Here is a 22,202-nt window from a genome sequence, read left to right as displayed (position 1 = left end):
CGAGAAAAAAAATGGGGGAAAAAACAGTCTCCTATACAAAGACATAAAGACGGAGCACTAAAAGCAAAAAATGAAGCTTCTAGAGCTTCTTTTCAATCACCTCTACTATTGGCTAGAGGATTGGCGGCGAAATCGGGACAAGTTTGAATTCAAATGTAGGGCGGGAACTAATAAATAAAATTGCGGAAACAAAGTATTTCAGGTTGATTTTTGTCCAAATTCAGGTACACACTCATATTTTATTAACTTTAGGTTAGTTTCGGTCCGTCGTCGACCGACTGATTTCATTTGGGAGTAACGTAGATCTAGAACTGTAACGGCCTGTTTGAACCTGCAGAACCACCATAAGCAGAAGAAAAACTAACTTTATCTGAGATTACTGCCTGTTACCGAGCAAAAGTAGGTGTAATATATTAGGACGCAGACCGAACTTTCTTAATATAATCGTTTTAAGCATTTAAAACACGTTTCGAAGAAGAAATAAGGAAAAATCAAGAGGACAAGTTCAAATCAAATTTCCGTTTGCCGCCATGGATTCCCGCGCTCATTTACACACTCACACAAGCGCGCAGCGCCGAACCTAGCTTCACTTTTTCCCCGTGCTTTTAGATACGAGCGCTCCGTCTTTATGTCTTTGCTCCTATACCAGGCAAAATATGAGGGTACCAAAAAAAAAATATTTCTTTTTTCTACCTTAAGAACTTCAGCATGAGGTACTCATGACAGATTCAAATGAGGTCTAGTTTTTACTGTCACGTCTAAGAGTGCCGGGCCACCTTTAAGGGAGGAATTCTGAGTCGGCAAGAATCCTTTGAAAACTAAAATCAATTTTATCGAGTTTCAGAGGGCGAAATTTGAAATGATTAAGCTTTCTGTGCCTAGGATATGTTTCAAATTCACAGGATGAGAATAACGTCTTAGTACTTTAAAAACCTCTATTCCTCTCTCGGAAACTGGATACAGAAGCGTAAGGGAAGAAAAAACTGACACGTTGACTTGGTCAATTTTAAAACCTAGTAGAGGTGTCGTCAGCTAAGTTGATGGTTGTTTACTTTCGGTTTGCAGGCGTTTTCGCGTCACTACTTTCCACATGAAAACATCTGGCTCTCTCAGAAGCAAGAACATAAGCTTAGATAAGTTTTTTAATACTTTCAAACCTTGTAACACTTCAATTTTTAGCCACACAGAAATCACAACCACAAAAAAGTCGCAAATCATAACTGATAAGTAGTTTTTTTACGATACAATCATGAGACTGATGTTTTCAATGTGGATAGTAGCGAACGCCGCTTTGATGCTTTGTTCAGATGCCCAAATTCGTCGTTGGCGCTTGCAAACCGAAAGTAAACAACCGTCAACTTAGCTGACGACACCTCTGGAAAAACAAAAAAGAACCAAAAATGCACTTTGTCACTGAAATAATCTACATATATTTACAAAATGGGTTCCATGGACCATGTCACTACTGCTATACATGACATACAAGGGACTGGAAGTGAAATAACTAAATAAGCTTAAATTATGCAGCAGACACCAATTAAATGCAGGTATCCTAGCGATGAAGTGAGCAAATCAATGGACTGAACAGCCGTAGTGTAGAATCTGACTCTAATAATCAAGCATTCTGCAAAGATCTGAATGATCCATACAATGTTGGACTGTAGATTTTTACTTGAACTAAATACTTATAACATGAAATATTCTTCCTAACATTTCTAGCAACCATACACGTATGACAAATCATCGTAAAATAATACTCCGTTTCATGCTGGATACAATGATTTGATGAATTACTTACAAAAATTCCAAGTTTACTCGCATTTGTATAAATTGTAGGATTGAAAAATGTAAAAAAAAAACTTACAATGGAATCTAAAAAGAAAAATAAAGCAATGATTGAAACATTAATATCTGACGAGGAAGTGTAAAACATCCGGCAAATGTATTTGGTCTCAAATTACAGAACCTTCCTAGCACATCAGGGAGTTAGTAAATTTTCTTAACCTTAGCCTGGGTACCATTTATCAAGTGTCCTTTACACCTAAACACTCATGTCAATCACAGAGCGAAAGCCCCGAATTTCTGGCATCTGGGGTAGGTAGAAGATTTGGTCCCTTGCCTGATGGTGTGAAATTCCTAATACTGCTCACTTATAACTTGGTTCACATTACTAATTAAAACAAAAACCATTATAACCCTTCAACTGCTCCCATGGTAAAGGACGAAATAAATGAAAAAATATTACAGAAGGCTCAATACTATGGGTGTAAGATTTGACGAACAGTCACAGAGGGCAGGTAAAGTGGAAAAGAAAGGGATTAGAAGTTAGGTGTATCCACGTTCAGATGAAATGGACTTATGAATGAGATTTATACTATTCTTTCAGGTATTTCAGCTCAGCAGGTAGAGCTCAGAACACAAATGAGGCTGTAATCAAGAGGACCACTCCCAAGAAAAGTTACTTTTGCAGCACATGAATTCCGTTCTTCAATACTCTCAAAAAAGTGTAAAGCACCAAGATGGCTTCACTTCTACCCCAAGCTCTTGGACACAAATGCTCCTTTTACAATTACATCTGCTTGTATAAATATTCGAATCTCTGGTGGAAAAATAGCAACATGACACATACACCAACAAAATTAGTCGTTAAGCATGACCGACTTTGAAATGGTCTTCCATTGAGAACATGGTTAATTGCTGTGGTACAGAAATACGTCGGCCGTTGTGCCGTCACTTCCCTCTTTACCATTATACTGGCCGAGCATCTAACTTAGCAGGTTTTCAGAAACTTGGGGAAACATCCTACTTAGAGATCCCTGATGGAGACTGAGGTAGTTCTTAAAGGATTAAGTAGCAGCTTGTCTAAGTACTTTTCTCACCTTGAGGCCAATTTTACTGGCCTGAACCTGACAACCCGGTGATGTAGCTCACACAGCTTCCATTTCAATGACAATGTTTTGTCTTTTTTACATTAGTTCGATTTCGATGAGACCAAGTTTAAGAAGTCGATGTCTCTGCAATCTTGTTGATCTACGTTGCTCTATCCCCTAACTAATTTCTGCTTTGTGTTATACAAAAGGAAAGTTCAAATTTTTCCTTTGAAGTCAAAGTAGTCTTGTTAAAATGTCAGATGGACGGAATTGGTGGTTAAGTGCTCCTGAATGCTGATTTTCTGGTGATGAGTCAAGATGAAGTAAGCAATGGGGCAGGGTGTCTACAGTTCTAAAAAAACATGAAAAACCGGGCATTTTCGGGGAATTTCATGTGAAGTACTGGAAATTTTTTCTTCACATGGTTAAAGTTTATTTTATTAAGAAATTTTATAACCTTTTACATTTGCTCCTGTTTTTCTTTTTATTTTAGGCAAAAATAGAACTTGGTTTTTATTGATTTACTCCTAATTCTCTAAGCTCTAATTAAAATGTTACAACTCAAAGAAAACGCTTTAAGTATACTTGGGTCAAGTTCGACTTGAAGATGTGTAAACATGCCTCTAATTGGTTGGCGGAGCACTTGAAGTTCAGTTGTAAGCTACCTAAGTATAACACACAGTTTTTTGTGTGTGATCATCAGCACTGCCGACACTATCGAACTGAGCCTCAGTGATCTGAATTACACTCAGAATAGTGAGCACAAGCATAAGTTTCAATAAGGAGTTGCACTCTTTGTTTAACGAATCACTAATTACTGAAAGAAAGGTTCACATCTTCCTGTCATTTGCGGTGAAATAAATGCCAAAAATTTTTCATTTTCAGTTCTATGCTTACAAATCTTCTATGTAAAAAGGCTGAAAATTTTGAACATTTTAGTGGGGGAAGAATTGAACAATCCAGAGAATCCCCCCCCCCCCCCCTCCCGAATCTGTAGATATCCTGCATGGATTAGCAGTCAGAAATTGAAAAATGGAAGAAGAATTCTAATTTGACGACATTCAGCTTTCATATTTTCTTATTTTCTCACAATACTCTGTCAGCATTACTTGAACGTATTTAAATCAAAGGAGACTACATATCTCCATAGTCACATGGACCTAAACATTCATGTATTTTTAAGGGGCCGAGGGCTCAAGTCACCATGGAGCTGGTTCCTTTTAATTTAAGTACATCCATTTATAGCCCCCACATTTGATTTTCTGAGGACATAACTTTGTGTCTTCCCAGACTATGCACATCAAGCGTTCATGAGTATCTGATACTGAAGAAAAGATGTAGTATTTGTTCTCCTGTGTACTTCGCCCTCCAATAAAAATAAGATTGGTCCATAAAATGTATCCGTAGCAAATGTGGAATGTTTATCAAGTAGACCAAATCTACAATCAGACGGACTCTTGACTCCTCTTCGTAAATACTTTTTAAAAACTTTAGCCACTATTGTTTTGTAGAGGGAAAATTAGAAGATGGCATCATTGAGTTAAGGTTGCAGTTTGTACATTCTAAATTTAGTTTGCAAAATTTCCCATCAGTGGATTGAAATCCAAGGCACAAAAAGCTGAAAAATCTCATGACAGCAGGTGAAGTTCAATCACATATACTGGTCCAGCCAGTTATAAATTATTATTTTTTAAAACGAATTAGATCAGGCTTCTTTTTGAGAAATACCGACTGACACAAAACCAACACAAATAGTAATGTATATTAGTACACATACCAGGAGTTACTTTGCAGCATGGGACTAAGTTCTCTCACTGTTTTCTGAGAATTTTTTAGGATTTTGAAAGACTCCATCAAGTCTTGCAAATATTTGGTAAAATCTCATTAAGTTTGAAGGGACCAGCCAATCATTTTCGGACATTGATGTATGGAAAGTTGTTATTGATGTTGGATTGCTCTCATAGATCTCACTTCATCGAGAAATTTCAAGCTGCAAACACAAATTTCTACAAAACTATGAATCAGGTTCAACTTCTTCTATTAAATGCGATCATGTCATATTAATTATCTTTTCTCCTGTTTGACATAAAATTAGTTCAATTGAGGATGAAAATTTGTCTTCAAGGTTTCAACAATTGATTAAGAGTATCCGTCTGTTATTGTCTTCATCACAGAATCTGATATTCCAATCAATTTTTTCTACAGAAAAAAAAGAGCCCAAATATTCCCACTCAGGAGATCGTATTTGAATGAACAGAGGAAATGTCTTAATTACAGTAAAACTGAATTGTTCCGCAAAATCATTTTATTTTGCAAAAGCTGAAGTTTTCTATTCATGCCTGTATGGTCCATAATACACAAAAAGTAGATAAAGATTCACTTGGAGAAGAGTAAGATGTAATTAGGAGGGTAAAAAACCCGACAACTGGAAATTAACCCATCACTTTCTTGGCTAACAATTAAATTTTAAAATTCAATAAATTACATAATTTAAAATACAGAAAATTAAGTTCCTGCTTCATCAGCATTAAAATGAAGCATAACCTTCAAAACCTAATCTAAATATCAAAAGTTCGTTCCGCCCTCATGAAAAAAAGCTTCAAATTCAACAAGAAACTTCTATTCCTTCCTCTCTACAGCCACATGGTGGTCCAGGTGGGATACAGCAACAATAAAAATTAAGAGAAAACTCTAAAGATAAAAACAGAGAGGGGATTTAAAATTCCAATGCTGTACTTTATTAGTAGTTGAGGTAAACTTTGAACTATTTTAATGACACTGAGGGTGTAGGGTCAATTAAACTTGCAAAGTGACACACTGTTTAGTTGCAGTTTGCGGTCATGAAAAAGTACTGTTGGAAAGCCTTATTTTTCAGAAAAAGGTGCAGTACAATTAAGTTTTAAAATTATTCAAATACATCTTTTGGAAAATTTCCTAATCTTGTATTATAAAATTACCTAGTCATGTTTCCAAATTTTCCGACAGTGACCATTGGTTTACCCTTTGTAAGTCAATTCAGAGCCCTTCATCAGAGATTATGATTGTCCTTACACGTACATAGTGATTTTAGAGATGTTGAGCTGAAGCTGTAACTTCCTTAGAACTCGCATCAGGTAGGTTGGCAGTTGTTTACTTCTGACTGTCACACATATTAGACAAATTAAGCAATATCCCCTCAGAGGAAGGTATTGGTTTTCAGTATCGGCGCAAAATGGCAGCACAGAATCAACATCGCACTCAGTCGATGCTCAAGCGCAATTTCTCTTGGGGTAGCAAAGTTGCGCAAACAGAAATTAAACAACTGCCAACTTCTCTGATGCGAGTTCTAACCATATTCTTGGTTGATCAGCTTGACGGGCAAACCACTTAAAAAATACGGCCATATTCTGTTTCTCCCAGTCAACTGCCTGCAGTTGTACATAATCAAGTAAAATTATTTGGAGTACATATCAAAGTAAATTACAGGGACAGTGCGTTGGTTTAATGTTTGCATTGGTTTAGGAATGTTTCTGCACTACAACTTGGCAAATTTTTGAGCTATTAATAATAAGTTTTGCCCAAACTTTATCAAGTTTACTTCTTCTTATTCTTATTTGTGGCACCCCGCGGAGGTGTGACAGGTCGACCTATCAGACCATAGTTCATTTTTCTTTTATCAGCCGGCTGAAACAAAAATTAGACATGAAATACTTAAAATTCATTCTTATAGTACGTATTCTACATGCAAGCTGCTATTGTGATTATAAGAAAGAAGCATGCTATTGGAATCTTCAAGGATTAAATTCAAGCCCAGAGGCAAAGCTATGCTGGATGTTTTAAATAGATAATTGACTTTCTTTTGAGAATCGATGCAACAGAAAGGCTAAAAAAATGCATTTTCTGTAAATTTTCTGGAGAAATTCTCTCAGTCTGCCACAGCAGAGAAAATCTCACAGAACAACACTTCACTACGAAAAAGTTATCTGATGCTTTGACATTTCCATGGATTAGTGGTTCAATACAGCACAAGAGAATGAAGTGGCCACTTCAAAATTTCTCAACCTTTTGCGATTACTATTTGAACACTTAAGGCTTGTTATGAGCTTAAAAGCGATTGATTTTTCAACATAGAGGAGGAACTTCTCAAAATTGTACATGGACTATAATTTGACAATGAATTCCATCAACAATCAACAGGATGAGGTTGTTGCAATTTTTAGGTAAGAATAATTTGCGTAAGGGGTTTGGTGACACCAGGGTTTGTCAATTTAAGGCACTCGTGATAAATCTATGAGATGAGAGATTCCTTGTCAAAGAGCACCACAGAGAGCCTTCCTTTTGTCACAAGAAGGGCATTTTGGTAGATATGAAAATATTTTGAGTGTTAAGGAGGGAGTCACACATGACCCGACAGAAAATTATGTAATCATCTCAAAGAAAGAAAGAAAGAAAGAAAAAAAAAGTTTCAATGTGATTCAGACTAGCAATGCAAATGATGTCATATCTTTGGTCTGATTTCACTTCAGATTGAGAGAAACAACTCTGCTCAGTCCTAGCAAAATTTAGCAAAAGTTTGCAAAAGTCCCATGGAGGGCTAACAGGAGTATTCAAAAAACTATTTAGCTTACTTACCTTCAGAATTTGAAAGGAGCACATTAGAGTTTCATCAACTGACATCATTGCGCCAGCATTATCAAACTCACCACAGTAGTTGGGAGCAGAAAATAGTGTTACTAATTGCCTCTTCGCAAAGAATTCGTATCCATCCTCAACAACCTGAAAAAATGTTTTCGTTATTTTGAGCTTTGTTGCGTTTTTTTTCTCTCCATCCCCTGAGTACTTTCTACATTTAGCGTTAATTATTGATTTTTTGTAGAGTGATTCAGTGTCTTCATCTTTCGATATAATATCAAACTCAGTGGTTCAAACAAAAACAAATACATAACCTCAAGTTCTACTTCCATGTGAGTTGAATGTGTTAAATCTTTACAACTTAGTCACTGACATGTCATAAATCAATTAAGGACTCATAAAACCGAGAAATTCCCATTGCAAGAAACACTTAGACATATTTTGCCACCATGGCGCAAAGGGCGTGAATTAGAGACAAGGTCAAGAATTTGTTTACATTTGAACCATGATGTAGCCACAAAATCAGTCTATTGGTGAAGTATGTATACTCCTAATATATCATGTCAAAGAACGCTTTCAAGAAAAAATTCTGGGACCATCCATATTTAATCAATTAGACAGGATTTTTGATTAGGAGTCCAAATAGATGTCTCCACTGCAAAAACCAATTTCAGAATCGAGTTTCCATACATCTGATGTATGTCATTACATACACTAGATGTGAAAATTCTTGTAAATTTTTGATCTTTGTAAAAAGAGCCTGAGAATATTCTCCTTTGAGATAAGTGAGTGAAAATGATTACTGCTCTGCTGATCGATTTTTTAACTATTGATAGGTTCTGCACAGACCAGATAGTCAGCTCAAAACTAACAGATTCTTCTGTATCTGCTCCGATAAATTAAATGTGCTATCTTTCAGAAATTTAGCAGAATGATAGCACTACAGCCTGCTTGCGAAAGGCATCACTGTAACTCCTGTTATTTCTGTTGATAGAAAAAAACTCAGATTCCGGTGCTTGATTCTTTTATGAGGCTTGAAAGAAAATATCCATTAATGTGTTGTGTTTGATTGGCAACTCACAGGAGTGCAAGAACTTCTTGTTAGCAGGTTGTGATTGGTCTTGTCAAAAAATGGAAAGGCTCTGAGAGTAGGTTCTTAAATGAGAGGGCAGGCAAATGCGCATATTTTTTTGCAGAACCATAGTTAAGATGATACGTTTTCCAAAAATTGCGGCAATTAACAAGTCCATAAAAAGGTCGTCAATTTAAAACTTTTGAGGAAAAAGGCGCTTTAAAATGGGAGGGTAAAGAACTTTTTGCATGTCTGGTGAGTCGTGTTCAGAATTCATGGGCTCGATATACTTACCCAAGATGATTTTTTTCACAAATGGCTTGATCATATCTGAATACTTAGTCATGCAAAAAGATCAGAGGTCTAAAAACTCTTGAGCCCTGGCTTCCATTGATAATACTGTCTGGCATAAAGCATGGCTCATGGAAATCTTGACTTTTACCCATGAACTTCAAAGTAAAATCTGGTGGATAACTTACCTGATGCGCACGACAGATGAGATCAAAATCATGTTTGCTGAGGAACTTCATGACAACTTCTACACCAAATGTGAATGACACTCCTCTATCATTCTCACCCCAACCTAGTGTGTCCTGAAATCAAGGGCTTCTTTAGAATCAGGTCTAAAGGGACTGAGAGTTTACTCAAGTGTAAAATATTCACAAGAAAAGAGAATAAGTCCACATAAAAATGATTAAATGTGACGTAGTAGGGCAAAATGTGTTCTAAGAGGGAGACTTGAATGGTTCAACGCAGCTAAAAAACCAGTCTACTCGAATCAAATTGAGCACTACTTAAAATGGTTTTGGAGGGTTTCTCAATAAGCTACACCCTCTTCACCCTGGGTTGTTCAAAGTATGAACAATATGCAATAGCTGAGCCAAAACACTGAGATTGAGTTGTCATTTTCTCATACTGCAAACACTGGTACAGTAACGTTTAAGTAGTGTGCGATATATCAAGTAGATTATGATTTTATATATGAGCAGGAAGTTTGAATTCCTGCATCAGAAAATGTTGATATCTTGGTCAGGAGCTCTTTTCACGAATTATCGCTGTACAATTCATGTGAGATGTGATATTTTGATGAGAAAACATACATCATGATGCTGAAATATCCACCTTTTTTAGTGGTCAATGGGCCTGTTGCAAACTTTTGCTAGAGCAAAACTAAGAGTTGTTCCTTACAGATAATGCTTCAAAAATCACGATGAGCGCATCGGCAAAGTCTGAAATGCACTCATAACTTCACAATCTGCGTAAGAAATTTGGGTTTTTTTAAGCTTCCCGCTTCAAAAACGATACTACGGCATAGGTGAACATTTTGTTAGAGGAGTCGCTCCATCGTCGGCGATATTCATCATGGCCGACGCTTGCACGCAGTTCCGAGCGTAATTCAAGGAGAGTTCAAGGTCAATCAATTCGGGCGTGGAAAATACGAACGTTAACACACCGATTGTTATCTGGTCTAATCCAGTTCAGGGGTTATCTCGTCCCATCAAACGTGTTTTGGCGGATTGGCGTCGGCTATGATGATTATTGCCGACGATGGAACGACTCCTCTTACAAAATGTTCACCTGTGCCGTAGTATCGTTTTTGAAGCGGGAAGCTCAAAAAACCGCAAATTTCTTACGCAGATTGTGAAGTTATGAGTGCATTTCAGAGTTTGCCGATGCGCTCATCGTGATTTTTGAGGCATTATCTATATGAAACAACTCTTAGTTTTGCTCTAGCAAAAGTTTGCAACAGGCCCATTGTTGGCGAAAAAATTGAAGGGGGTCGAGTGAAATCACCTTGGAGATCTTTCCAAAAACGTACAAAATAACTTTTGCTTCCATTTCGATGGAACAGTAATCAAAGTTAAAATCTTGCGTTCATACCTTGTCAGGATCTGACCAGAGCAGGTCACAGAGCAATCCTTGATCAGGAACATCTGTAGGTCTGATAATCCTCCTAACTTGCTCCATAGAGTGCATGTCAGGACTAAGACCACCGTGGCAACAGAAGATTTTTTCATCCACAATAGCTGCCACTGGCAGACAATTAAAGCAGTCTGTGAAGGTTTTCCACAACTTAATATTATACCTTCGTTTACCTGTCAACAGATAATGAGCAATTATTTTCACTTTACAGAATAGCTACTTCTTAAAATGGAATAATTTTCCTTGCAAAAAAGAGGCAGATGAAGTTTTGTAGAACTTGGTCCTCATGTTGTAGGAACACCATGTAAAAATTAAAGGAGCTTGGTTCCTTCTTGTAAAACTATGTATTTTTTCTTCTTCTTCTTCTTCTTCAGATAGCCATTGGCTAATCCCGTTCTGTTCCTATTTGTCTGCGTTCCTGTTATCTCTCCCATTTCCTTACTAAATATAAGTTATTATAAATTTCGTTAACTGCACTTTATTTGTCAATAATTTTATTGTCAGAGAAAGAAAAGGAGACAATAATCAAGAACCGCGTAAAATGCCAATTTTCGCTATTTTCTTAAAGTTTGTGCCCTCCAGTGCATTTAATTTTGCCTAGAGCGAGAAAATATGTAAGAGCAAATTTATAGGAAGTTTAATGCAAGTTTTAATTTTAAAATAACCCATTAAGTCTTCAGATTAATGTTTTACAAGTTAAGGTCATAATTTGCAAAAAAAAAAAAAAAAAAAAAAATTGGGCCATTTTGACCAAATTTGGCAACTTACCGGTCCAAATTTTTTAGCACACAGTAAAAATTTGGATTCAGCGTCAGAAATTACAAGGGAATCAAGGAAAACATAGCTACCCCGGATTTTTGCAGGCTCTTATTCCTCCTTGCTTGGATCAACCCTCTTAACAGATAACTTGTGTCTCAGAAATTAATTTGATACTCACATTCATCATAAAATCCATATATTCGGTTGATGCTGGCACACTCGTGATTTCCACGAAGAAGGAAAAAATTTTCCGGATACTTAATTTTGTAAGCGAGGAGTAGACAGATGGTTTCCAGTGACTGTTTGCCTCTATCAACATAGTCTCCTAAGAAAAGATAATTTGACTCTGGGGGAAAGCCACCATATTCAAACAAACGTAACAGGTCATAGTACTGACCATGAATATCACCTGAAAAAGAGAACAATACAAATTATTATGATTGCAAAATTAAAAATAATATTTGAGCAAAAGAGGCTATACCTGAGTAAGATTCCATTGCAATTTAAATGATCTGCATAGATAAATATTCAATAGCTTTAATACAGTATTATACCTGATTTTCTAATATTTTTGAAATATGCAAGAACAAAAATTGCTTTTCCATGATTCGTGATAATATTACACTGGTTCACATACAAAGTTCAAATCAGTTTAATTCAGTTCAACTTTTAAAACTGATTTTACATTATGTATCGTACTATCTAAAGTATTGATATCTCTAGACTAAATGCAACAATTGGACTACATTTTGCAATTTGGAGCTATAAATTCTAGCCCGGTTTAAAAACAACGTACGTGCCATTAGTTTCCCTATGCACATAAGTGTTTTTTCAGATACGCCAGAATTTATAGCTCCAAATTGCAAAATGCAGTCCAATTACAATCAGGGATTATCCATCACACTCTAAAAGTTGGCTTGCATTCTCGAAGTGGACGCCTTGATACTCGTAGAACACCTATTTAATACACTGATACATACCGCATATTTTCAAAGGAGCCTCTAATTCTAGAAGAGTGGGCTGCGAGAGAAAGATTTCTCTTGATTTCAAGCACAGGCCTCTTATTTCCCCCTCCGAAAGCTGCACATTTTTGCCAGGCCGAGCACCTCGAACTAGAAACAAAATAATGAAACTGTGATTCAGGACAGCGTGCAGTGTTTGAAACTCACATGCGCCAGCGCGCCAAATGTGTCTAACAAATCGGTCATGGCCCCTAGAAAATGAAGGCTTGGCACCAACGTGGCCCCTAAACAGTGCCCCCTCAAAAAAAAAATCCTAATTTTTCTATTCGATGATTTTTCGAAAAATACAAGTTACAGCTACTAGTTCTGCAACTAAAACATCTTGCATTTGACTTTTCACAAAGTGCGCCGTGATAAGTAGGCAAAAAGTCAATTTGGCCGATAAAAATTGAGCTTAATGGGCCACATGGCTCGCGAAACTCTAAGGTGAGTTTCGAACACTGACAGAGTGAGACAAAAATTTTTGTTGGCGCGACCGGCGGACAATGTCCAAGGCTACACTCGAGGCCCTATCGTTCGACTTCGATTCCTTCCACTTGTTCCTCTAGACTAAGATATCGTTGTGTTCTCTCTCCACCCGATTTTTCTTCTTTTTCCGTGATTTCTCTTATTTTTTCTCTCTCTTTTACTTGGGGGGGCTCTCAGAAGTGGTATTGCTGGATAAAGTTTAGTATTTGGACCGTTGGACGAACTACATGACCCGTTTGACAAACTACAGCTAATTGGTCCCCAAAATTATTTAACCTAACTGGAGAACAGTCCGTATACTAGACTAGAGTTATCCGGCCTCCCTGCGGGGCGATTATTGAAATTTCTTGTTTGTCGGGACGACATAGATGACATAGGTTAAATCGCGGAGCGTGATTGGTCGGGTATGTCTTATCGCTGCTTTGTCGTGCCTTTGTCAGGTGGAATGATCGACATACTGTCGGAAACTTAAGAGGTGCCGTTAGCTTGTCGATCATTCCACCTGACAAAGGCACGACAAAGCAGCGATAAGACATAGCCGACCAATCACGCTCTGCCTTTTAACCTATGTCATCTATGTCGATCCGACAAACAAAACATTTCAATAATCAGGCTGCTGGTCCCCCCTGTAAATACGCCACTGGCTTCATACAGAAGTAGGACCATGAAGTTTGAATTCACAAAGCTCCTTTAAAGTGTAGGAAGAACTGCTAAGGAGCTAGGCTGGTATATCATGAATAATACTGCAACTAAATACTATGGCTTGAGGTTTTGGATCAGTTGCCGCCCGAATGACTTTCCCATAGTTCTGAACCTACGATACACTCTGACTACAGCCAATGCTCGTAGTGCAGAAATTGAGTCATGAGGACAAGGTTCCTGGTGGGAATAACCGCTTACAGCAGAAAAAGATAGAAGAGCTGGAAAAGGAAAGTACTTTGAAGCAAAAATTGAAGGAGGCATCTAGATTTGGTCACCAGTGAAACATATAACCTCCATTCTCCATAGTTTACATGGGATAGGTTTCCAGGGATTCTTGGATGGAGTCGACTGTCTCCCTGCTCGTGCAATAGCCTATGAATTTGGAAACGAGCATGATGAAGGAAAACCGCAGATAATATAGAGCAATTCCCATAAATAGGTGATAAAATTCAGTTCTCAACGAAAAAGGACTTGGAAGGTGGAATGTGATGTGGGGGAAACGTACCTTCGAGTAAACGTGCTATAATATTGTCTATATTTAATTTGTCGGTGTCTGCCATTTGAAAACGGACTAAATTGACATAAAGGATAAAATTCTGGTAAGAATTAACTTGCAAACTTCAATAAAAACACACAGATAAATGAGAAAAGGACCGAACCATGAACGGATAGTGAAACTTTCACAGGCGCAAACACTGAAAGGAGGCGCATAGGTGGGAAATGGGGGAGGGGAGGAAGAAGATGAAAAAGGAAGGAAGAAAGGTGCGCGCGCGGCAACAGAACCCGCGAAAAATCTTCCTTTCAAATTTCGCAAAGTACCTAGTACCTACTGTTTTTTATTGTGATCAAGGTCTAACACTATTTAGATTTTTTCAAATTATTTTGATGAGAAAATTCTCTCTCATTAATAAATCTTCACAGATCATGTATTAAACATGTAACATGTACGCATGTTCGAAACCTCCTGGAAAACCAAGTATACACTCACGACTTAATCCTAGTGAAAATCGTGTAACTCTGGGTTGTCTCTGGTTGTATTTTTTATTTGTATCTTTCGAAAGGGAACATTTTGTTTTGAAAATTAGGATATTTTAGAAAAACCATTATGCTCTGAGGATACTCAAGGAAAATGTAGACCCCTTTACCCCCTTGCCCCCTCGCACCCGTGTCCATGTCCATGAACTTGAACATGAACAGGAACACGTCTGGATCAAGTTGGGGCCGAGATTGCTCTTTTTACTCCAACTCTTGAGTTTTACCGTGTATTATTTTACGAGAGGTATTGTATGTGAAACACTAATGACTAAAAAACGTGATTAGCACCGAATCAAAAATTCTCCCTCCGCTCCACTCACTGAGTTCCGAAGATTGTTACACCCTGTATAGAGCTAACGTGCTGACGTAAATTGGTAACTCTATCAACCAATCAGAGCGCATGAAACCTTTGGGTAATGTTTATATTTATTATAGGTTATGGTTGTAGTTTACAGATAGTACAGAATTACAGATACAAGAAGACCGGCCGTGAGTACGAATCGGCGTGAAGTATTATTCTTGAACATTATCGTATTACAAATTTAAAATCTGACAGTGAAGTTGCCACAGTGGCTTCGATATTTCTGCGAGAAGTTTTTCATCATTAGTTCCTCGTTTCTTTATCCTTCACCACAGAATTGAAACAGGCAGCCAGAATATAAGAACACAAACCAATGCTTCTTGCTTTATCACCGGATTTTGTCCTCACACTTCACCATGTCCACTGGTAAAGAAAATAAAGATGGTGAGGCGATCCACTTTTTTACTAAGGCTTAAAATAAAACATAATTGCTGAAACGAGCGACTAGTTCGCCAGATTCTTCACTATCGCTGTTGACTTTTTCATGTCACTGTGGTCTTAGTTAGCAAGCTTGTTGGTTTTAAAATTTTAAAACTAGTTAAGTCTATCGGCATGTCTTTGAAGAGATGAATGGCTGCCTGAACGACACAACCCATATCTCATCTCAGTTTTCCACTTGTCGGCCCATCCCTACTGACTTGTCCAATTCTTCAATTCAAATCTCATTTCTTTTTCAAGATTGAAGCGATCAATTTCTTTGAAGTTCATAAAACACTTGACCTATTATGAATCAATCAGTGATTAATTGATAGCAGCCTTCAGGAATCTCTTCTTTCATACTATATCTGTTACTTTCTAATTTAGCACTGTCTCCTACCTACCCTTGCCATCCTAAATCTAGGTATTCCTTCTGTTGTTCGTTGGTGAACCACTGCTAGCAACATCTGCTGTAGAACTAATATTGCTGAATTTCTCCCCAATCATTTTTGTATGCCAATGATCATATTTGTGAGGCGCCTTGTCCAACATCAATTAAATGTATAATCCGTTGATTCTTATTAATTAACCCTTGAAAAGATAAATGAAATAATAATGTATTGCCAGGAGTACCTGCTGTCAATGCTCGATTCAAGCCAAGAGAGCCATGCCTTGCAATTGGCTCCTGGAGACATCGGTACTTTCATTCCGTTATTTAAGTACTAATAAATCCAATTTTCAGAAGACATTGTATGGGTTATATTGTTGTGTTGCAGTGCACAAGAAATTCCAAACCCTAGAGCAATGCACCCTACACTGTGGGATTTTTTGTTTAATTCATCAGTGCTCTCAATTTTTTGTCCAAAGATATGAGTTTTGAAGTTCAACACAGCAACCTATTATAACGGAGCAATCTATAGAGGGAAGGAATTAATTTTCAGAAAAAAGGATAAAATTAACTTCACCTTATTCGCGTGTTTTTTTTTTTTTTAACCTTGTTCTAATGACATCCAGGATTACGAATCCGTGTGGATCTGTAAGTAGTCTCTTTTGAAAGAGAAACTCAATTTCTATTTTATAGAGATTTTAATTCACCCATGTCTTCAAACTGACTTGACAAACCATTTTGACAAACCAGTTTGACAAACCAGTTTAACAAACCAGTTTGACAAAGTGAACATACTGATTTTCTCGTTTGCAGAGAACAGTAAATCCTTCACACCATCAAGAATTTTCAAATCTAGACGAGATTCTCATGATGATCTACCTATTGAAGGATGGCCGATGGGCACTGCAACTCTCCTTACTGAAATTGATAGTAAGTTGCTTTGTTTTCCACCCCATTTTATTTACAAGCATGTTGATTGAGAGTAGACACTTGCAGTTAAAAAACAATGCTGTCACTAATATTTTTCTGGTCATTACCTGCTCAGTTCAAGTGCTGAAGAAAATAGATGTAGCCACGAGGAACAAGCGCCAGAAATGATGGAAATTATCATCGAAAAATCGATGGCTAAAGTGTGAAACCAGGTATCTCCATCTCCATGTTTCAAAATTTCCACTCCTATTTTATTTTTGTGGAAGAGAAACAAGCCAATTTCATTGCTTGAAATGTATGCAGAATATTCTTCTAACAGAAAGGAAAAATGAAGGAAGTTTTCAAAAAATTGTGGCGACTAGTTTTTTGAAGGAAAATAAAATATCGCAGGAAGTCTGTTACGTTGCAAATGGAGATAAGAATGTGGTTGCGCATTTTGGCCTATAAAATATTTTTCCTTGATTTCCCATTTTCTTTGTGGTTTTGTAGGAAGCAGCCTAGTAATTTGTACTTTGAGCAGTGGAATCTATTTTGACAGGAACATATCTATACTCAATGATAGTGTGTATTGTAGACGATTCGGAAAAATTCATATCTTTGCGCAGTAGATATTTTCAAGCCATAAGGGATCATGGAACAGTCTTCAAGTACTATAAGTACATGTACTTCCTGAAGTAAATATTTTTCACTACTCAGAAGATGTACCTAAATTTTGACAATCTGGGCAAATTACTGACTTATCTTGTGTCCTTAAGTCCTGAAACGGAAGTTCCACATCACCCAAATGGAGAATTAGTATGCAAATGTTTTATTGCTTCATTTGAGAGTGCTTAAAGAGCTGATTTTGTAGTTTATATTTTTATAATTTTTCCTGATCTGGGAAATAGTACCGAAATATATTTAAAAGTGAAAAAATGTTTTGCCTGGTGACATTATCTGGGGGCAGTGCTCATTTCAACACCTGTATTCTAGCAGAGTAGATCATCCATACAATTTTCAATTAATGAACCAAGGGAATCCTCAAGTTCAGTTCACTCAGTAGTTTCCACTTAAACACAAAATTCATCAGATTTTAAACACTCGCAAATTCTCCTTTATTGTCTTTTAAAATGACTGTTATTGTGTTGCTAAAGGGAACAAACACAATGAGGTGTGGACTTTAAATCTGATATACACTTACATGAGGGCCATTCTTTCAATCTTGAAAACTTTACCAAATCTTAATGTCCCCACCTGCAGACTCTGTAGTGTTTTTACACAAGTGTAGTGTCAAGAATATACTGTTTCAAATCAGGATAATAATTTCCATCTGTGCATCACACTTAATTTTATTTTTCCTTCCTGCCAAAGAATTTCTTTTAAAATCTAAAAATGAAATTTTTGTTTTAGAAAAGATGATGGTTGTTCTTAGAGATAATAGAACGTTAATTGGATATCTACGAAGTATAGACCAATTTGGGAACTTGGCTCTACATCAGACAATCGAGAGGATATATGTCGGAAGCAAATACGGCGACATTCCACGAGGTATCTTTATAGTAAGGGGAGAGAATGCAGTGCTTCTAGGAGAACTGGTAAGCCAAGAGCAAAATTATAAGGGTGGATTTTAAAGTAAGTTTGCCTATTTTATTTCTCGAGCAATATCAACGCTCGGGAAAAAACCAAGCCAGCGTTGGAACGTATACAACCTTAGCTTTTTGACAAGCTATCGGTTTTTTTAAATATGATTAATGCTTTGCACAGAAATTTTGAATTTTCTACTCCTTCCTCTCCTCCCAACTAACCCACTTTTCAATGTGCTGTGGAGCTTCATAGAAAAGGTAAGTCAAGGTCCTTGGAAAAGTAAATTAAAGTTATTCTTTTAGGTAAGTCTGAGTCTTAGTATAAAGTTATAGAGGCAGGTATGGAAAATCCATGATTTCTCTGCACAGCATAGCTAAAATTTACGTACTATAGCTTGTAAGAAGGCTGAGAGAATGTACCTTTCGACACAGGTTTGGTTTTTCCCTAGCATTGATATTTCTTGAGAAAAAAAAAAAAATATCTTGCTTTAAAATACACCATTGTAATTATTTTTTTTCACTTTCCTGGAAATAGAAGACTGGTTTTTTTTTTTTTTTACTAAAACCCTCTTAAAGGAAAAGCCAACTAGTCAACATTGAAAACAACTCAGATGAGTTTTATCACTGTTGAATCATAATAATAAAAATGGGCTGTCATCCACTGGTGCAAAATGCCAATGGTGCGCTGAAAGGGGGGAATGGGGGTGGCTCAAAAGGGAAGGGAGGAAAATTTTCAAAGGTCAAAAGTTTTGGAGAAAATGTGGAAAACTATGGGCAGGTGCGTGAAAATATGAAAGGCTGGAACTTTCTTCATCTCTGTCAATGACTGTATTGTTATGCAATAACACATTTCTTATCACTTAACATCAGGCTAAAACAATCTTTGGCCCTTTGTGTCCTTCTCAGGCCCTGTCTCCATGGGACTTTTCATAAGATATGTCGCGGGGTAGTATATCGGGAAAAAAACTTTGACGATTCTCGCAGGTACCGTCCCCATGGGGTGGAGCTCTCATGTTCCTGCGATAAATCGCTGAGATAAATTAGTAAAAATGGAGTATTTAAACGAAATTAAAATAATACTTGAAAACAATCAAGAATTGAACAAATGACTTAAATTAAGCAAAAATACACATCCCTCAGTTGGTCTTACAAGGGGAGGCTACCGATTGTCCACCTCAGATCGGGTTCAAATTTGGCAGAGAGGTAGAATAGGTTAATATAAGAAACCGTATTTTTTTTTAGGTGCCAATGCCCAGCCGTTTTTGAGTTATGAATTTTTGAAGTTGCCGTTTTTTCGTGTCAGCGACGCGCTCAAGTTGAGCCTACTGTGCGCGCATCTTTTAATGCGATCCGAGTGTCCCGACGTTCAAGTGAGACAGTTGCCCAAACGATAGCGCGCTCGCCTACGGTGCTGCAGGTTCGGGGTTCGATACTACTACCGTGAATTACAATTTTGCAATTGATTATTTTGTTTTTTAATCGCTTCATCACAACAAATTGTAAGTCACCTTGTAGACGTTATGATTCTAATTAAATTTGATGTATTTTTTATTTTTTTAATGAGTGTGTAACAAAAAAGAAAAAAATGTAATCAGCACCACAACGTCTACAAGGTGACTTACAATTTGCTGTGATGAAGCGATTAAAAAACAAAATAATCAATTGCAAAAATGTAATTCACAGAAGTAGTATCGAACCCTGAACCTGCAGCACCGTAGGCGAGCGCGCTACCGTTTGGGCAACTGTCTCACTTGAACGCCGGGACACTCGGATCGCATTAAAAGATGCGCGCTCAGTAGGCTCAACTTGAGCGCGTCGCTGACACGAAAAAACGGCAACTTCAAAAATTCATAACTCAAAAACGGCTGGGCATTGGCACCTAAAAAAAAATACGGTTTCTTATATTAACCTATTCTACCTCTCTGCCAAATTTGAACCCGATCTGAGGTGGACAATCGGTAGCCTCCCCTTGTTAGAGCTTTAAAAGGAGAATAAATTGGTATTGCGTTAAATTTTGAGTTAGTTACTACTCGTCGCAACTTCATAAATATAACTATTCACCGCAACAAATCGTAGGAAAACGCCTCGTAAAGACGAGGCCTCATCTGTCAACATTTCCTGGGAGACTAATGTAGAGTCTCTAATCTATTTTGTTTTTTGGCTAGTCTTTTGCTTTGTGGACCTTGACAACTTCATTAAAAGATCAGATTTAGTGTAATGAGATGAAACCAGAGTGACAACCCTTTATGGATATTATAAGCCTCATTTTGGGCACCTCTGATAGAGTAACAGAATGCAGTTTGAAGGTAGGATTTTTCTCCCTGTTTTAAATGCATCTCTGGCCTTCTGTTTAGCCCTAATATTATTATTTAATTGATATACCCTCCGGAAGAAGTAAAGAAGGATTAAATGTTCCAAGGTTTGGAAGAACATCATTCTCAGAAAAGAGTTTTCACAATATTTTTTTACCTGAAGAAAAATTCCAAAACCTCAAGAGCCCAGGATGACGATTGATTCCAATGAATAAATAAACCCTTCTGCAGCCTGACCGAAGACTTTCACATCTATTGATATTGATGGAATGGAACTCCGTTCCATAGGGAAACACCCAATGGAATGGAACAGTCAAAGTCTGTGGTCAGGCAGCTGATCAGCAGTAGACTGACTTTCATTGAAATTTTACGAAATTATACGATTTCGTGATTGGTGAATATTGGATTTTCAGCAGTTCAATGTTAGTATTGGCCAACCGCGTGGAGAAGTTTATTGTCATTGCTGTAGCATTTTCAACAAGTCTGATTCTCTAAGATTTATTATTTTTTAGGATCAAACACGAGATGTTGGATTGATTGAACAAGTTTCTGTTGAGGAAATTCTTAATGCCCAGCGCCGAGAACAGGAAGCTAAACAGGAAAAGAACAAGGTTCTTGCCAAAGCACTTCGTGAACGTGGACTGAGTTTTGTCAATGATCTGGTTCAGGAAGACCAGTTTTAAGCTTGCAGTTCTTTAGCACACATCAGGGACAGGACAAGTCATATGATCACAGGCGTTTATGTTGATATCTGTTAATTTTAAGTCTAGCTAAAGCAGAATTTCCCTGTTACACTTTCAGATTTTATGCAACGAGCATTAATAATAACATGTAGAAGAAAAAAAAAAGCTTCATACTTTAGTATGTGAAGTAGCTTAGCTGAATGGGCAAAAATAATGGTGCTCCTTCTTACTCTGGCTCAATGTCAATGAAATGCTCACACTATGAACTAGCATTTCAGAGTTCCTTTTGCATGTGCATCGTCAGACATGAACTGTCAGGTTCATTAATATTGTTGAAATTATTGTTTTAAGGTTTTTTCAGCCCCAAAGAGCTCAATAAAGATTGAGTCCCTTCGATGTGATTGATTTATTTTTAATTGCTCCATTTCATTCATGGCAGTCTACATACAGGGTGTTCAAAATCTATTGCTCTCTGTTCCTTGGAAGACTGCTCATTGACACTTCATTGAGTTGTACAGAAAAATAGTTTTGTGAATTGTGAGCTGCTTTTTTAGAGGCAATGGACCACTAGACAAGGTGCAAATTTAAGCGTTATGCTGTTTAACGGTAGAACATGATTTGTGCAAGTAACTTCATTGAAAGTAACTCTTAACCAAGATGTTGACGTCTTTTAATGCATAAATTTAAACTTCCTGCTCATAAAAATACCATAATCTTCTTATGCAAATTTTCAACTGTTGACAAAATCTCTTAACAGTTTCCGAAGTACGTCATCAAAACAAATTTTCTTTCTCCGTTTGTGATTAATGGGTCAGTTGTGCTGGTCTGGACAGCAGAGCCAAATGCTGAAATTGAGGTTGCCATATTTTCATACTGCAAAGACTGTTGCGGCAATGTTTGATGTGCGATTTTACTCAAGTAGATCTTAGTTTTTTTCCTTCTGGAGAGAGAGGTTTGAATTTACACATAAAAAAACCTTAATATCTTGGTTGGGAGTAACTCTCGGTAATTTTTGTTACACAAACTATGTTTAACAGGAAATTTTGAGAAAACGAACATCATAATGTTTCATTAAATTCGCAGCATA

At 37.2% G+C, this 22,202-nt stretch overlaps 2 protein-coding genes across 3 annotated transcripts; one reads left to right on the top strand and one right to left on the bottom strand.

Moving 5' to 3' along the window:
• Positions 1-1,403: 1,403 nt before the first annotated feature.
• LOC109040870 (serine/threonine-protein phosphatase alpha-2 isoform) lies at positions 1,404-14,144 on the bottom strand. Its single transcript, XM_019056967.2, has 7 exons — positions 13,933-14,144; positions 12,216-12,347; positions 11,414-11,644; positions 10,435-10,649; positions 9,033-9,146; positions 7,482-7,625; positions 1,404-6,533 (listed from the first exon to the last, which is right to left on the bottom strand). The coding sequence occupies exons 1-7, from the start codon at positions 13,985-13,987 to the stop codon at positions 6,444-6,446; spliced, it is 981 nt and encodes a 326-aa protein (XP_018912512.1). The 5' UTR covers positions 13,988-14,144; the 3' UTR covers positions 1,404-6,443.
• Positions 14,145-14,906: 762 nt separating this feature from the next.
• LSm1 (U6 snRNA-associated Sm-like protein LSm1) lies at positions 14,907-21,511 on the top strand. 2 transcript variants are annotated; one of them, XM_019057015.2, is made up of 4 exons: positions 14,907-15,189; positions 16,442-16,558; positions 17,948-18,132; positions 20,945-21,511. In XM_019057015.2, the coding sequence occupies exons 1-4, from the start codon at positions 15,180-15,182 to the stop codon at positions 21,113-21,115; spliced, it is 483 nt and encodes a 160-aa protein (XP_018912560.1). In that variant the 5' UTR covers positions 14,907-15,179; the 3' UTR covers positions 21,116-21,511. The 2 variants fall into 2 exon arrangements, with proteins under 2 accessions (XP_018912560.1, XP_018912551.1); XM_019057006.2 differs by having other exon boundaries at positions 14,908-15,207.
• Positions 21,512-22,202: the final 691 nt, after the last annotated feature.

This window comes from Bemisia tabaci, chromosome 6 (assembly GCF_918797505.1).
Source record: "Bemisia tabaci chromosome 6, PGI_BMITA_v3".
NCBI lineage: Eukaryota > Metazoa > Arthropoda > Insecta > Hemiptera > Aleyrodidae > Bemisia > Bemisia tabaci.
This window is presented reverse-complemented; position numbering and strand designations above follow the sequence as displayed.